The 17,193-nt window shown below is 46.4% G+C and overlaps 1 protein-coding gene across 3 annotated transcripts in view; it reads left to right on the forward strand.

The window, feature by feature from the left end:
- The window catches only part of CACNA1E (calcium voltage-gated channel subunit alpha1 E), a 229,610-nt gene extending 213,318 nt beyond the window's left edge, over window positions 1-16,292 (forward strand). For all 3 annotated transcript variants that reach the window (XM_019530950.1, XM_019530951.1, XM_019530952.1), the window contains 3 exons: window positions 1,100-1,280; window positions 3,536-3,729; window positions 5,003-16,292. In XM_019530950.1, the coding sequence (XP_019386495.1) occupies window positions 1,100-1,280; window positions 3,536-3,729; window positions 5,003-5,542 (915 nt within the window). In that variant the 3' untranslated portion in view covers window positions 5,543-16,292. The remainder of the gene's footprint in view (window positions 1-1,099; window positions 1,281-3,535; window positions 3,730-5,002) is intronic.
- The last annotated feature ends 901 nt before the right edge of the window (window positions 16,293-17,193 follow it).

Below are 17,193 nucleotides of genomic sequence, written 5' to 3' on the forward strand. Positions count from 1 at the left end.
CCAACAAGGCGTCTCCCCTGGTGGGGCTGTGCACCTCCTGAGTTAGGTGGAGGTCCTGTATTTTGGCTAGGAACCTCCGTGAGCGGTCAGACCTGGCTGACTGCTCTTCCCAGCAGATGTCTGGAAAGTTCAGGTCCTCCATGATGACCACATCCTTTGACCTAACTACCTCCATGAGCTGACTTAAGAATTTCTGGTCTAGCTCTTCTCCTTGGTTGGGTGGTCTGTAGTAGACCACTAAATCAATAGCTTTGATTTAAAGAAAAAATGGCAGAGGAGCAAGACATGGAAGCAGGAAAGTAAGTCAGAAAGAAGACACAAGCAGAGGAGACTGGAAATGGGAGACCAAAGGAGAGGAAGAGAGAATATCCAAAGATAAGGAAGGGAAAATCATTTTAAATAAGGCAAAAAGTGCATTGACTTGTTACAGATGAAAAAGAAGATGGGAAGACAACAGGGGAAAGAGAAAGGTAAGGGGACAGGAGTACAAGGAGTAGAAAGAGGGGGAAGGAATGGTGAAAGGAAGAGAAGCATGGAAACCATGATGGATTCCTGAGAAAAGAGAATGGAGAGGAAAGAAGGGATAAGGGAGGGGTAGAATGGGTGAAAGAAAGAATATGTAAAAGGAAGAGAATATGGACATTGAGTAACATTAGAAGGCAAGGGAGATGGGTAAGGAAATAAGTGGAGAGAATGGGAGGAATTGGAGGAGGGATCAGGAAATGATGGTGGGCTGAGGTAACTCATGCTGGGGAACAGTATGTGGAAATGTGACAAGTTATTAAAATTAAAAAGATGTAGTTTCCCTGGGTGAATAACCTGATAGTATCACTTTTTCCCTCATAGAGTTTTTTCTGCTGTCCCTTCTACCACATCAGTCTGTGTCAGCTGAAAGTTTATAAGTTGTATAAGTGAATTCTACCCTGTTAAATGCCTCATGCTCCATCCTGCAGAGGGTCTGAGCAGCAGGGGCTCTGGTTAGTCTCCCTTAGGCATTGCTCTGACACCTTGACACTGCAATGGTCCATCACCCCCCTGGCACCACTGCTGGACTCCATTACTCATCCTGCCCCTGTATTCCCCTGGGATGCATTTGCAGGTGGTTACAGACACAAGCTCTATGAGACGATCATTCTCCACCATCCGGGACAAACGTACCAACAGTTCCTGGCTGGATGAGTTCTCCATGGAGCGAAGTAGTGAGAACACTTACAAGTCCCGCCGGCGCAGTTACCACTCCTCGCTACAGCTGACTGCTCGCCGCCTGAATGCAGACTCAGGTTAGCAGGGTTCCTTCCCAGATTCCTCTCCACCAGTTCCAAAGTCTTGTCCAAGAGAGGAATTCACTCCTTTCTAATGTCAGGCAGTGTATACACTATGGGGGTTGAGGACACTATAACTACAATGATACTGCAAAGTCAGCTGGGTCCCCGGTATAGATACAGCTGTCCTGACAGACATTCTTTTCTGCCACTACCCCTATACCAGGGGAAAGTGCTGCAGGCCAAACCCATCTCTGGTGACCACAGCTGCATCCTTGCTGAAGCTCTTGCAGGCAGAGCTACACTGGCTACAGGGTGTGACTTGTGATGAAAAGTTTGTAAGCCAGAGTGATACTGAAGCTGCAAATGGGAAGGTTCTCCTATACCAGGGGACTAGGAGTTGGGGAGAGGGAGGCAGAATGAGCAGTGGGCAGATTGGGGAAGAAACGGTGTTCTACAAAAGGAGATCCCACAGTCCAAGGGTTTCCAAAATGAGGTGTCAGATCAATTGCAGAGGGCCAGCTGGTGTCCAGTGTTCCAGTCTTGGCTTGGAGACCCCTCCAGCTGAGGCTTGGTGTCGTGTTCCTCCAACTGAGGGAATCCTTAAGCATCTTGATTTCACATTTCTATGGTTAACTCCCAACCGCAGCCTCAGCCCAAGGCCCTTCTGGCAAACTCTTCTGGTTATAGGGCTCTTCCTGACCTCCTGTTGCTCTGGTCCCTGCCTTCTTGACTGGCAGCAGCATGCATTGGAGTTGCTTAACCACTAAGTACAAGTCCTGGAGCTGCTACACAGATAAAGTCCTAAGGGGGAGTTGGAAAGAAAGGGAAACAAGGTCTGTGGACCAGGTTGCAAGTAAGTCAATAGAGGACTCAATAAACCTGAGTGAACTGGATTCCAACATGCCCAGGGAGTCGGTGGACTGGAACAAGGATGTGCGTCACATGGGTTCGCCCCTTTATGTGTGACAAGCTGCAACATTCTGTATATCCTGTGGTCGGGAGAGCTCGGACTTGGCAGAGCCAGAGGAGAGGGAGTTTCTGAGTTAAGGCATGGATGAAAGCCATAGCCAAGCTGAAAGTGAGGCAGTGGCTTGCATCGGCATGGTTGTGGAGGTGGTGGTAGGCACATTTACAGGCAGAGGAGATGTGGGAGGAGAAGGAAAGTTCAGATGCCAAGATTATAGACAGCAGAAGCAAACTGGAGGTCTGTGCCAAGAAAGGAGGTAGAGTTGTGTTTCAGGCTGTCCAAGCAAAGCATTTCTCTCTCAGATGCTGATTTGATAGAAGCTGAGACACTGTCATAAAGCTTAGTTAAAACTGGTAGTAAGTACCAAGGATGGGGGAGGCTTACTACACATGCAGAAAGTTTCATGCAGCCAAATATATTGAGTGGAAAAGTGATCCTGGTGGTAAATATACATGGATAGCTGAGAAGCCCAAGAAGGCATAAGGCAGGAGCAGGCTGAGAACTGAGTCTTACAGGAGTCCATCAAAGTGATATTTTGACATGGAAGATTTTGTCCCCAGAGACTAGTAATTTTGTCCCCAGAGATTCACCAGGGTCTAATAAGGAGAATCATTATCAGAGGGAAACACATAGCTTTGTCAATGGTGTAAAAGTATATAATGGTCCACTGGGTTGAAGAATGAACTGAGAGTGAGGAAGGAGAAAGACATTAGAGACAGCAACCACAGAAAGAGGTCATTAATTTTATGGAGGAGAGCAGTCATCATGCTGTGACAAAACAACTTCAAACTGAAGACAGCCCAGGACAGTGTAGTATGAGAGGCAAATGAAGGGATTGCAGTTGCTTGCTAAGGCACCTCAGTGAGTAGTCAAACCATGGTCAGAGGAAGGCCTTGTAAGAAGATGCTGAGCATTGCAGATGGACCCGTCTTGTAGTGGGCTGCAGGGAGTCTCAGGAATCAGAGGTGTGGAGGCAGCAACATAGATTCGTGGGGTGGGAACACTTCATTTCCCTTCTGCAGGAGGACAAGGGCATTCTTGGCATTAGGGTTAAGGAGACAGCCTCCTCCTAGAGTGGTTATGACCTTGGACTCGCACTTCGAATAGATCAAAACATTCACTGTTGGCTTTCAAGAAGAGACTGAACAGGCATCTGGTCTGGTATGGTATAGGTACAGCACAAGCTGCATCTGGGCAGGGGTGAGACTAGATGTCTTCAAGTCTTTCCCAACCCTGTGACTGATTCATTCTGTCCCACTGTGGGCCTCTGGGAAATCTTACTGCCTGCCTTTGTTCTTCCCAGGCCACCGGTCTGATACGCATCGTTCAGGTGGCAGAGAACGAGGGCGATCCAAAGAACGCAAGCACCTGCTGTCCCCAGACATCTCCCGCTGCAACTCAGAGGAGAGGAGTCCCCAGGCAGACTGCGAGTCTCCAGAACGGCGGCGTCAATCCAGATCACCCAGCGAGGGAAGGTCGCAGACGCCCAACAGGCAGGTAGGGATGAATTCAACAGAGCAGAAGCTGTCACTCGAGACAGGGATCATGAAATGGGAGAAAGCAAAAAATCATTAGCCTCTGAACTCAAGAAAATGAGTCTGTCTGCTCCATCTCTGGGGCAAGAGGCCTTTGGGTTGTGAGGAGTATATAAAATACTACAGTGGTGCTGACAAACCCTAGCTGCATTTGGAGCTCCATTGCTTAGGTGCACTTTAAATGTCCCAAGACACAGGCCTGCCTCCAAGACTGTACAATCTACATAGACAAGACAGGCGAGTGGTTGGGAGGGAAGCACAGGCACAGAAAGGTGAATGATTTGCTCCATGTCACAAAGCAGGTCAGGGTAGAGCCTTGAACAGAACCCAGGGCTCCTGAGTCACTCAGATATCCTACACATTAGGGCATGGTACCTGCTTTGTGCAAGGACATTGTTGTATCATCAGGATTCAAAGCTCAAGGTCTGCAGTCAGGAAAAACCAGTGCCCAGAAGCATAAGTGCCCTTCTATAAACTGACTACACTTACAGGTAGCTGTAGGTGAGAAACAGTCCCCAGGCCTCCAGGCTACTGCTCTAAGAAGCCCGTGCCACATACAAAATGCATTAAACACTGCATTTTCTTTCTGAATGCAACTGTCACTCTGGATACATAACCTGCTTCTCCACTGCCTCACCCCTTGTGCAGTTATCAGCAATCATGTCAAGTGCATGTTTGGGTCTCTTGAGTAAAATGTTACCCCCTCTTTATATTGGAATAAATAGCTAAATAAGGTGCAGGGCAGAAGCAAATCCGGCATCTGACATGTAAAGGCGATTGGTCAGGGTATTTCTTCCATTAGCACTGACACAATTCAAGGGGATGTGTCATTGTTGCCACTTCATTTTTGTGAATTGTGAATGGACAAATGGATGATAATGAGGCCCAAAGTCTACGGTTATGAGATTGCTGAAGGAACCTGGGAGGAGCTGATCAGGAAAGAGTTTCCACCTCCCTGGTCCCTCTGCTCAAACTTCACCAAGCCTTGTTCTCCCTAGGAGAAGGCTTGTTCTTACCTTGAGTTAGCCTCTTACTGCAGACCATGCCTTGTGTGGTTTGCATACCACTGAGCAGGCCAAGTTTTAGGACAGGCTTTCTCATGCTTAACTCATTTTAAGAACACACCTTCTTTCCTAGAGAAGGTACAGCACCAGGAAGCTGATTTTTTTTTTTCAGGGCTCTGATGGAGCAGGAAACAGTTTTTGACCCAGCTCTCATTCTCTTCCATTTTGCAGGGCACAGGTTCCTTGAGTGAAAGCTCCATCCCCTCTATATCTGACACCAGCACCCCAAGGAGAGGTCGCCGGCAGCTCCCTCCTGTGCCGCCCAAGCCACGGCCTTTCATCTCGTACACCTCCATGATGCAGCATGCTGGTGACACCTTCCCACAACCTGACGAGAGCGAGGGTGGGTCCCCTCTGCTTTCCAAGGCTCTGGAGACGAATGACACCTGCCTGACTGAGTCTTCCAGCTCTCTGCAGGGAAAGCAGAGCCGGCACTCCACCCCACAGCGCTACATCTCAGAGCCCTACCTGGCCCTGCACGATGACTCCCACGCCTCAGACTGCGGCGAGGAGGAGACACTCACCTTCGAGGCTGCTGTCGCCACCAGCCTTGGCCGCTCCAACACAATTGGCTCAGCCCCTCCGATGAGGCACAGCTGGCAGATGCCCAATGGGCATTACCGGAGGAGGAGGAGAGGGGCGGCACAGGGGGTGATGTGTGGGGCTAGCATTGATGTGCTAAGTGATACGGAGGAAGATGACAAGTGCTAGAGGCCGCTGCCCCCTCCAATGCATGCTCTTCGCCACGCCTGGGAATGAAATGAAACCAAAATCAAATGCAGGAGAAACAAAATTCTTTGTGCAAAAAAAAAGTCAACCCCTGGATTCCTTTTCTTCTTTCCTTTTTTTTTTTTTTCTGCACAGAGGAGCAGCATTTGATTAGCTTGTGCAACCATGGCCTGGTCAGCTGCTTGTGCTGGTGAGATGAGTGTGAAATGGCCCCTCCCAAGAGAAATGGGACTGCGTGCCTAGGGAAATCATGAGTGTACTTCCCTCTGCTGCAGAGAACACAGCAGGAAGAAACTAGGCCCCTGGGGTTTGTTTTTTATCATCCTTTGCCCCTTGAGGCTTGGCCAAAAAAAAAGAAACACAACCCCAGCAGGTGGCTTTGGGCACGTTTTATTTTTCCCTTGGGAAGCCAGAGAGCAGATAGATAGAGGCAGACTCAGGGCCCCTCAAGAGGTGCGCACATTATTGCTCAGGGCCTTTGGCACTGCCTGGGGTTTTTGGTTTGCTTCCCAAACATTTCAGCAACAAAACGGAAAGGAGGAATGTGTTGGGAGGGGAGGGGAGGGGACGGGCTCAGGAGCAGGATCATTTGGGTTCAGCGACAGACAGCAGCTGCTGTGCACAATGGAAGGCGATCAGTGTGAGTGAAACCAAACCAAAATGGCTTGTACCATGGGGAGATTAAAGGGGAGGGGGCGGGTAGGGAATGGTGCTGCTGATTGTAACCCATCTCGCTCGTACATATATTTATTTATATACCGAGAACTATAGGTGTGTGTGTATATACGGTATGTGTGTGTATATATATTTATATGCTGTATATATAAAGATATACACATACATGTGTTTGTTTTAGTAAACTGGCATGTGATCTAACCAGGGCCACCCTCACCCAGAGGTTCCCAGGACAGTAGATGAGCTCTTTTATTGGCCAAGGTGCCAAATATGAGTTTTTCCTTCCCTGAGTCCTGATCACATAGACAAACCAGGTGGGACGAGGCCCCTCTTTCGCTCTGCCTGGAGGGTGGCAGACAAGCTTTTATGACATGAAAAATGTAGTGAATGGTAGATCTGAAACAAAAGGAGGAGCTGCCACTGTGACATTACTGAGAGTGGTGGTTGTACTGCTGAGCCATTATTTTTGCAACTGGATTGACTGCCAGCTAGACTGAGGATCTGAAGTTGTGCCAATGATGTTACAGCCACCTGTTCTTGTTCCAGTGCTGTGCAGTCCTCTCTGGACTGTGTGACCATAGGATCTAGAAGGCAGGGTAGGGTGGTACTTTGGAGGCTACTCATGGAGTCTAGAGAAAGGAGTGGGAACATCCAGTACCCCAATACCTCCCTGCTCCCTCTTGTGAGCATGGCTGGCTTGGCATGATGTTTTCTCTCACCCTCACTGCTCAGGTGCTTGTCACTGATGCATGGAAATCTCTGTGTACTCAGTGTCCGATATAAAGCCCTCTGATGGCAGCAAAAATCTGCCTGCAACTTCAGTGGTCTTTGGATCGGGTCCTTGTTGATCTCTCTGTGCCTGACACGTTGTGTATTAGCAAACTGTTTTGGCGTGAATGAGCGGACTGGGTCCTACTGGTTCACTCTAGTGCCTTCTGGCATTGATTTTTAGGAGAGGGGGGCAAAGGTAGCTCTGAATGCTGCTAGAAAGATATGGTGCCAGCCATGGTTAAATCAGTTAGGGATAGGCAGACAGTTTGAGAAGCAAAGCCCCTCTTGAGCCTCTCTCAATAAGAACACAAGAAATGCCATCTAGCCAGTATCCTGTCTCTGAATGTGGCAGAAGGGGATGCTATAGAGAGCACTGAACTGGATATCTCTAAAGTGATCTATCCCCTATTCAATACCCTCTGCCAGTATTAGTTTAAGGATGCTGTTCAACAGCTATTAATAGATCTACTATCCATGAGTTATCTAGTCTCTTTTTGAACTTGGCTATGCTATATGCCTCTACCACCTCTTGTGGCAATGAATTCTACAAGTTTACTACACATTGGGTAAAAATTCTTTATCTGTGCCTCTAGAGCAGTACTAGGTTGCCTAGTCAGACCCCTCACATTTCTCCCCAAGGTTTCCCTGGGAGTTGAATACATACCCACCCAGCCCTCAGCCAAGAGATCTAGAATCAATGCCTCATTCCCCATTCTCACCCCAAGACTGAAGCATCAAGCAAAAAATTCCTCAAAGCAAACTTCATGGATTAGAAAGGAGATTAAAAGTGGGAGGGCTGGGCAGTTGACATGGAAAATGTGACCATCAGAAATGAACCTTCTTCCCCTACAGCTGTATCTCAGCAAAGAGGAACACTAATAAAAATCAGCCCTTGGAGATCAACCTGCAGACACAAAGTTACAGACAGAAAGACTCAACAACCACCACTGATTAAAGGTATAGGCAGCATAATTGCTTTTCCAATTGCAGGAACTGGTCTAGGCCTTCATCACCATAACCATTGGAATCTCCCCTGGGCTTGTTGGGGGCTGTGTGAAATGGCCTTTGGAGGGCACTGATCTGGTACTGGAGACCACTGGGCCATGTGGAACTGAAAAGGGTTTGTCTGAGTAAAAATGATTGAAGCATTTGTGGCATTGGCCTGGGGAGGCTGTGTTACTCAGGGGTATCACCAGGTCAACCCAGAGAAAGCCCCATTCAGTTATTTTCACCACACCACCATGTAACAGTGGAATCAGTCTATTCTAGGGAAGTTTATATAATTGTACAGGGACTCTTTATTGTATCCCTTAATCTGTAACACAGGGTGCCTTAATTTGTTCAAGTTCTATGTACAGTGCTCAGAGGGCAAAAAATTACACCTGAAAATTTTTAAACACCTCTCAAAATGACCTAGTATGAGCTCTGCTAATCGCAAACACATCATGATTTTAAGGTCCTGTGTCTCATTGCCCTTGAGGGATAAAAGTAGCATGCCACGCATCTCCCCTTTCTACTGGTATAGGGAGCCTGAGGAAGCTTGGCACCCAAATCCCATTGGTAGGTCTACAGATATTGGGCACCAAGCTCCCATCTGTGCCTTTCAAAATCTCTGCCTAGAACTCCTATTTCTAGCTCTGCAACCTCATGAAGTATTGTACAATCAATCTGTCCCTGCCCCAAGAAGTGTTATTTCTCCTAGAACAGGGGTTTGCCCTTTCTGACTCATAAAGGGACAAATTCTGTATGTGCAGGAAAGGAAGAAATATTCTTATGGCAGCCTAGAAAGGTCCCCACCCTCTGGATACTTCCTCATGGCTGGGCCCAGTACTGCAGTGGTTCTTTCTCAGTTTCTTCATCAGCTTTTCCTACCTGTGCTAGTGACTTGTGGCTCTATCCTTCAGCTTAATTGTTATGAATGATCCAACCTTCCCTGCCAGGGTGCCAAAGACAGTCACGGTCCAGGACAAGCAAGAAATGAAGGAATATTTGCCCCATTAAAGCTTAGTCCTTTGCCCCCCTTTAAGGTTATTCATCCATAGCTCCATTTCATCCATATTCATCCATTTCCTTAGCTCACCACTCAGCCCAACTCTTTTTCCCATATAAGCTACATTCAAACTTGAATGATCATTACTGGACCCCAGGTAAAATTAAATGGGCCAATGCTAGGTCTGCCTTCATTCCAGGAAGACTTTGACCAGCCACAGTCCTGGTCAGGAAGGCCCCATCCCCAATGAGAGATATTTGTCTCTGCTCCTTCCCTGTCCACCTCCAGCTGCTTGAGCTCTCACTCCTGTTCAGCCCCCTTCCACAGGCCTGACACTCATGACGGGCAGCAGGCAGAGTTGTTTTTACCCTCCCCACACTGTACACTAAGCCTTTCCAGCTTGCATGGGGATTGTGCTCACCATCACAGGCAAAGCGCTGAATCTGCTCAGGGCTTTCAAATGTCAGAACCGGTTCCAGTGGGAGATGGGGTTTATGAGCAGAGTGCATTTCACTTGCATGTTTCTGTGCCTCAGCAGCAACCTAGCCCAGAGTTCTCCACTTCCTATCACATCCTTTGCTCTGCCTCTTCTTCCATAGCTCTACAGTGTAGTCACACATGTGGCACCTGTGTGGAGAATATGTCTATCACTTGCACTGAAGCATGTGTCTGTGTCTGCATACGTGTGTGGCTTGCGTATATGCAGAGAGGTAGTTAGGCATGTTAGTCTGAAGTCAGTCAGAAGGCAAGATAGACATGCAGCTTTATAAACTAACTGAATAAGATCTAAAAGGAGAGCACATGCTTTTGTGAACCCAAGTTCACTTCATCAGTTGCTGTGAAGGGGCAGCATAGAGAAGAGTATGAAGTGGAGTAAGTGATTAGAATACAGTCGGTAGGAAAGCAGGAGGGAAGAGGAAGGCAGCGGGGAGTGCTGTGAGAGGGATCCATGCAAAGAACCCATTGGCAGCCAATTCTGAATAGGGCTGATTTCCCCTTGGGAAGCTGTGCGATTTTAGGCTGAAGCAGTCCATGGGGCTTTTCTTCTGTCTTTCTTTTTCCTGAGCCTTGCCCTTCACTTTCAGGAAAGCATGTACAGAAGCAGCCTTGTGCCCTGCCCTCAGTTTGCAGTATTTGCCACTGTTATTTGAGCAGACCCCAAGCACAGATTGAAGCATTTCTTCTCCCATGCAGAGGTCTTTTCCACAGTAGCAGAGGTGGGTGGCAGATTTTCACTACCAGTCTGAGGCCATGGAGTTGGGAGCCCATGCCTATGCAGCCAAACATTTAAGTGCAAGCTTAATTTTGCTAATTAAATTGCATAAAAGCTCTACTGGCCTGCAGCTGTGGTGCAGCCAGGGTATCTCAGTGCAGATTAGAAGGCAGCACAGCCTCTGAACTGATTTGTCTGTAGTCATTTTTTGACTGACATTTGGTTTCCCTTTCCTCAAGTTCAGTAAGCCCAGTCTGAGAGAGGAGGACTCTCCCCACACCTTACAGAAAACCATCCCTAACATATATGCATATTCCCAATACACACTTATCTCTCCCCCCACATACATACACATAAACACCCTGAAACAAACCAGCAGCAGATGCCAAACAGCACTAGTAATATGCCTGTATTATAGAGCATCTTTCATCGCAACATAAGGCATTTATGAAAATGGCTCAGGCTTACTAGTGCTGATATTGGAAAGCGATTGCAAGAGGGTTCACGATAAGGAGCAATGTGGGGATCAGGGTTATTGTCCAGGTGCTGTGAGAGGGGTGAGGAGGTTTGCTTGCAGCACTGGGACAGTGGATCTGAGAGGCATGTGCTCATCTGCAGAGTTCAAAAGGTTGATCCATCTGGGAAAGCTTCCTAATGTATAATTTTACTGTTTAAAATCCAGCATGTGGCTGAATTCCAGCTCCAGTGGTAATTGATCTAGTAATTCCATTCTGCCAGTCTGACTTCCTGCCACAGATTCAAAGGCACGGGCTGGGCTTCACTCACTGTGACAGAGAGATGTAGGTGTAGCATAACTGTTCTGCTTCCACCTCAGAGGGAGTTGCATTTAGGGAGGATATGATGTGGTCTTTGTACTTGGCCCCTGTGAAGCCCATGAGAGTTTTGCCATTTACTTGTGCATGTCTAGGGTTTGTCTGTGGTCTGTGCAAGTGCTTTGGAACAGAAGATATTCTGTAAAAGAAATATCCATTGCAGTAGATTATTGGAGTCAGCTGGTGACTGATGGATTTTGAACCCAGAATTCTAGTTGTGTGTGTCTGTGTGCGTGCACTCATGCATGTCAGGGTCAGGGAAGAAGCTATCCTCTGAATACACATGTTTTGGGATGGTTTAACTGGGAACTGTGGTGGCCCTTGCCTCTCACCTCTTTCATCTGTTCCTTCCTTTCTGTCTTTGGGTGGAGGGGTTGCATATCATTCAGGTTGCCCGGCACCCAAGACCAACCAAAATCTTACCCTAGACAAGTGGCATTTTATTCTGTGCTTTCTACTGGGTAAGTCACTGCTCTGGACTTAGGAATCCTGGGTTCATTAACCAGCACTAAATCTGCAAGTAAAACCAGAATCCCACTGCATTTTCTCAGTTTGTGGGAGAGAGGTGTTGATTTAAAAAATCTCAACCAGCTCTAAGAGTTGCACAGTTCTTGAGGGATGATCATGATCTACACATCTCACTCCAGAGAATGACTGCCACATTCTTGTACTGACTAAACTCATCCACCCACCCACTTTCTCAAAATGCCCCTTCCAGGCTGCAAATTCCTTCCCCTTCCCTAGTTTATTGACCCAGTCTCAACAATGAACCCATCCTTGGACAAGCTGTTGCAGCTGCTGAAGACACACACATGCACATATACAGCACCTCTTCAAGTGACTTGAACCACCTTTATCTATCTGTTTGTGTTCTCTCATCCAGCAAGCAAGATGGCTCCCTGGCTCAGATCCCAGCATGTCCTGTTTGTGGGTTTTGTGGTTTGCTTATATGCAGAGAGGTAGTTAGGCACGTTAGTCTGAAGTCAGTCAGAAGGCAAGATAGACATGCATCTTTATAAACTAACTGAATAAGATCTAAAAGGAGAGCACACACTTTTGTGAGCCCAAGTCTAAAGTCATGAACCCAGATTCTAAAGTCATGCACATTAATTCACTGCCATCCAAATTCCATTTTAATTTTAGCATTATTAGTAAGCACTTTGCAGGATCTTTCTACCTCATTGCACTTGTTTTCATCAACATCTGCCCTATGCATCAAATTCTACAGAAAGGAAGCAGTTATGTTTAATAAGTTGCCTGTTTGTAGTTTTCAGGTCCTCACACAATACAGTGATGATGTATTAAGTTACAAGTGACAGGAAGGGCAGATTCTCCTTGCCAGTTAGGGGTGTGGCTCTGATTCTCAGGGCTTGAGGGCACCCTGTGGTTAACATCTAATTGTATTGGGTGGAGCACTCTCTCAGGTGCTTCAGAATCAGTTTGGGAGAGATAGTTCTGGGTTGTGGAATGAGGATCCAGCCTGAGTCATTTGTATTTGGCCCAGAGATGTGGGACTGTTTGGGTCCAGGAAGTTGGTTCAAGATCCTTGCTTGTCTCTGGTATCAAAAGGCTTTCTGGTGCAGCATCTAGGTACCAAGGACAGCTGCCCTAAAGCATGGGTGTTCTTATCCAGGAGAATATATATAACCCCAGGCAGAGGAATGCAGTAGAGACACCATATGAACATACCTAATGGGATGGATGAATATCAGGTGAAGGCTGAACAGGCCCCCTTGATGTCTGTCCAAAGTACAGCAAAGGTGACTATCAAAGCCCATTGGTTTCTTTTCAATCTTTTAAATCCTTCATTATGAGAAATGTAAGGACATAGGGGATTTTGTGACCCAAATTTTTAATTAGCAAGTGAGATTGAATTTGAGGAAGGTGGGCACTCTGTTCGAGCATCAGCTGAATGTGCTAGCCCGCAGTCTTAGTAGACATGTGCTAGGGCCCTGCTATACTGGAGTAGGCCAGAACAAGCCCCACAGACACTTGAACTATAACTGTTGCAATCTGAAGGCTTCTTCCTGGCTGGCTGGTTGTTTCTAACTACGTGTCATTGTTCTGATGCACTGTAGCAGGTATTTGAAGCTTGAGACCCCCTCAGATTAAGATACCATTTTATGTGGAAACCGTTCGGGTTTTTTTGGATCCCCTTCATCTGGTCCCCACCCTCTCAATGTTGTCAAGCAGCTATAGAGTAGCAAAGGCCTGTGATGCTTTGCAGCACAGCAAAACTGCAAGCCATTCAAGACCTGCTGAGCATTGGTTCTGGGGTCTTGAGTGTCACTGAGGCCATAGATTTGAATGAGCAGGTCCTCAGTGGTATATGGGACCCATTTGTGCCCTCCCTACCCCAAGGACCCCTTTCAGTTTCTGTGGAAATAGACTTTCATTTAAATAAACCAAAAGTTTCTCCAGCATTGAGAAGAATTTAAAGCAATGTTAGGATGGTTTGAGCTTGGTCTGAAACCCACTGAACTCAATGGAGAGACTCTACTTGATTCCCAGAGACCATGAAACAGGCCTTCACTGGGGGTACAAAAGATTTGAGGTCCTGGCTGATGCTGACTGCTGCAAATCCCAGTGACAAATGGAAGCAAGAAATGCTCGGCACCTTTCTCTTGATCATCAGGTGAACATTACCCTACTCAGATTCACTACCTACAGCAATGAGCATGAAAGCAGTAAAGGTCAATATTGTCAACCATTTCACAGATGATCACCTGAGCTTTTGGGTAGGTATAGTGTGATTACTGGGTTCCCCTAGTTATGATTCCAGCTGAGCCAGGGAGTGACCTGTACCATCCTAATGTCTGATAAATACCTAAATGCATCACAGCCAAGTACTTCAGAAATGACCAAAAGTCATCAGCCACTGTGGGCCCCTCAGGTCAGAGAGTCAGTCTTTGGTTCCTCAACACTAGTAAGGCAATAGTGTTGTTGCTACTAGATCATTCTAAACCTCTCTTGGAAGGACAGATCTCCCCATGGTACAAATTGTTAGGAAAGGAGGTGGTTGTGGTCAGGCAGATGTGGTGAGATGATGCCCACCATAGGTATTGTAAATAAGGGGGGAGGGAAGGGTGCATCTTGACCTTCTAAATGCAAAAAGATTTATGACAATAAGCCATGCTCTGTGTAAATACATTATTGGGGTGGGGGTTGGGCTCTGTGTGTGCATTAGTTGGGTGAGGGGAGTTATAAGGGGAGGGGTCTTGTTTCATGTTGATTTTAAAGCTTATACCTTATTTCTTATTCTTACAGTCATGACTGAGACCAGCAAGTGTGTAATGAAGTTTATAAGAGTTTTGAAATATTTCCTAACAGTTTTTTAAAGACCTATTTTAAGGTTACTATCACTTCAACCCACGGTCTGGTCTCTCTCCCCTACAAAAGCTCCTAACTGTTTCCCCCCTATTGAAGGGTAGGTGCATATCCTCCTGCCCCTGGGAATCTAGATTGAGCACTGGTATGTGCCATCACTGAAAGGAGTTGGGCCTCTTTCAACTTGGCAGCTGGCCATGAGACTTCTGGCTGGGCCATATCTAAAGGCTGGAACTGGGATCCAGTCATGGCTACAGGTGATTCTCCAAGGAGTGAAGTCTTGATGCTGGATGAAAACAGTTGGCTCATTAGACTCTGAAGAATAACCCAGAAGTGGATTCAGGTGTGTCTGAATGCAGCAGGATTCAGTTTCAAAACTAGTGATTGCACCCAAAACTTGTAATGGGGCTGAGACAGAGTAGAGAGATCTGGCTAGGCATTTACACTGAGCTTATTGCCATAATGTCTGAGCAGCAAATGAGGCTGGGCTGCTTCCATGCACCACATCATTCCCAGGTTAGTGTTGAAGTGTTGTGGTTTTCCTTGATTCAGAATGGAGATTTAGTCTCTCTCCAAGTGCTGGAGCCAAGAAGCTCAAATGATCTTGGTGGTAGGAGAGATGTGTCCAATTGGGTACTAAAGCTTTGCTATCAGATGGAGACAGAGACTCTCTCTAGCTGCTGATGCTGCCAACAGAAGGAGCTGTGCACTTTCCTGCTCTTAGATGGAATGTCCTGCCCCATGCCCACCTTCATGACACAAGCACTTCCTAATGCATTTGGACTGGGAGGTGGAAGCATTTTCATCTTAGCATGGTGCCCTTTGGACACCACAGGTGGAAAAAGGCCTAGGTTTTTGTTGGTATCTCCCACATAGGTGCCCTAAACTATTCCTTTTGAAACAGCCTTGGTCATGAGCAGGCATCAGTTAAATGTAAAGACTAGACAAGTTAGCTGGAACCACAAAACAGGGGGAAAGAGAATCTATAAAAGTCAAACAGTCATTACAATAAAGCACTGAGGGACAAATGGAATCCATGTAACAGGAGCAGAATTTGCCTGAAATGAGAGCTTAAATATTGCCACCCATATTCTTTAGTAGCTCTTCATCAAATTATCCTTGGATGAGCATTGTCATACATTACATAGATACCAGCTGGCTCACTGAAAATTTATTTGAAGTTCATGAACCAGGTAACAAGCATACAGCAACAGCACAGAGTCTGAACCCAAGTAGAGATTTTATTCATATATAGTGGTGTTTTATTAACATATAGAAATTCTTTGTGTGAGGATAAACCATGCTGATGGGAATGGTTCTTTTCAGTGGCACTGTGAGAATGGACTGATTCCATCTACTTGGCAGAATCTAGAATTTGTTTACCCTTGTAGAAGTGGTGAGATATGCCCAAGGGGTCATTGAATTTGAAAGCAAATGGGGACAATACAGTATCTTAGAGCACAGCCTGTAAAACCAAAAAAAAAAAAAAGGGGGGGGGGAAAGAGACCAGGAAAAAGACTACAACTAGGAGAGAGGATGTTTTCAAGGTACTTCTGCAACTTGCATACCCTTTTTTTTAAGTCTCTGGACTAATTTTGCTTCTGTATAATATCTTTTCTATGGCCTAAAGAAGGTTTTACAGCCAAAAGAACCTTTCTTCACCTTGGATATATCCATGGGATGCTTAACTGCTGCTAAGATCTCAGCCTGTGGTCAGGCTCAAGAATCACTGCTGTACTTTGAGCAAGCTGTCCAAAACCAAGGGGACTTTTATTTCATTGCAACCAGAAGATGACCTTTTCGACTTCAATTGCCCTTCAGCTTAGCAGAGGGAAAACTGAGGAGAGGGCTATGGCAGGACATGGGAGGGGAGCATTTAAAAAGAATTCCTTGCAGAGAATGGGCTATGACAGGGTGTAGAGAGAAAGAGGAAATCAGGAAAAAGATGTTGGTGTCTATATACAGATCTAGTGTTTCAAGATTAACCTGACCCCGGCTCAGTACACTCCAGTAAGAGGTGCACTGATACAGTGCTAGTACCCATGCATGACTGGCAACTTGATCCCAACCTGGTACTGTAAGACATCTAACAATGCTGAGCAGCAGTTGTTGCTTGTGGAGTTGGATCAATGCAGTTTTCATCTCAGTCAATTTATGGAGTGTAGGAGACAGGGTAAGAGGATGCAGAGAAGCTGCTGATAACATGTGCTGTGTACTAAATAAGGTAGCACACAGCATCCCCCTCTGGGTTTTTTCAGTAGCCATGTTCTGGCTTATTCAGCCCGAGTTTGAGATCTGCTCCAGTAAATGTAGTTCTTATTGGCAGCCCACAGCCATGATCCCTGGGAAAGTATTGGTGCACCTCTCCCAGAGCCAAAGGCTGATTCCAACACTGCATGTTGGCAAGGTGGATATATTGTAACATACATGCTCATTTGGATCCAAAAAGGAAACAGAAATGACAACAACAAGAAAAGAGAAAAATGTAAAACTTTAATGTTTTTTGTCAAAGGAAAAAAAATAAAATCTTGTTGTAAAGAATTAATTCAGTTGCTTGCTTTTATTTCTCCTTTTAGTACCCTAGTAGCACCTGCAAGTCTCAGATGAATTCAGGGCCCTAGCATACAGGACCCTGGACAGACTCATGGTAGCAGACTACCTTGCTCCAAGAAGCTTATGGTCTAAAGGTCTGGAGGGCAGACAGACAGAGAACTGAAGTCATTTACCCAAAGCCAAAAAGCAACACAGTGGCAGACAGGTCCCTGGGGGTGGTAACTGCAGGTACAATGATGTAAACCAGCGGAGGCTCTGTCCCCATTTCACC

Source organism: Crocodylus porosus, unplaced genomic scaffold (assembly GCF_001723895.1).
Source record: "Crocodylus porosus isolate Cpor-Errol unplaced genomic scaffold, CroPor_comp1, whole genome shotgun sequence".
Lineage (NCBI taxonomy): Eukaryota > Metazoa > Chordata > Crocodylia > Crocodylidae > Crocodylus > Crocodylus porosus.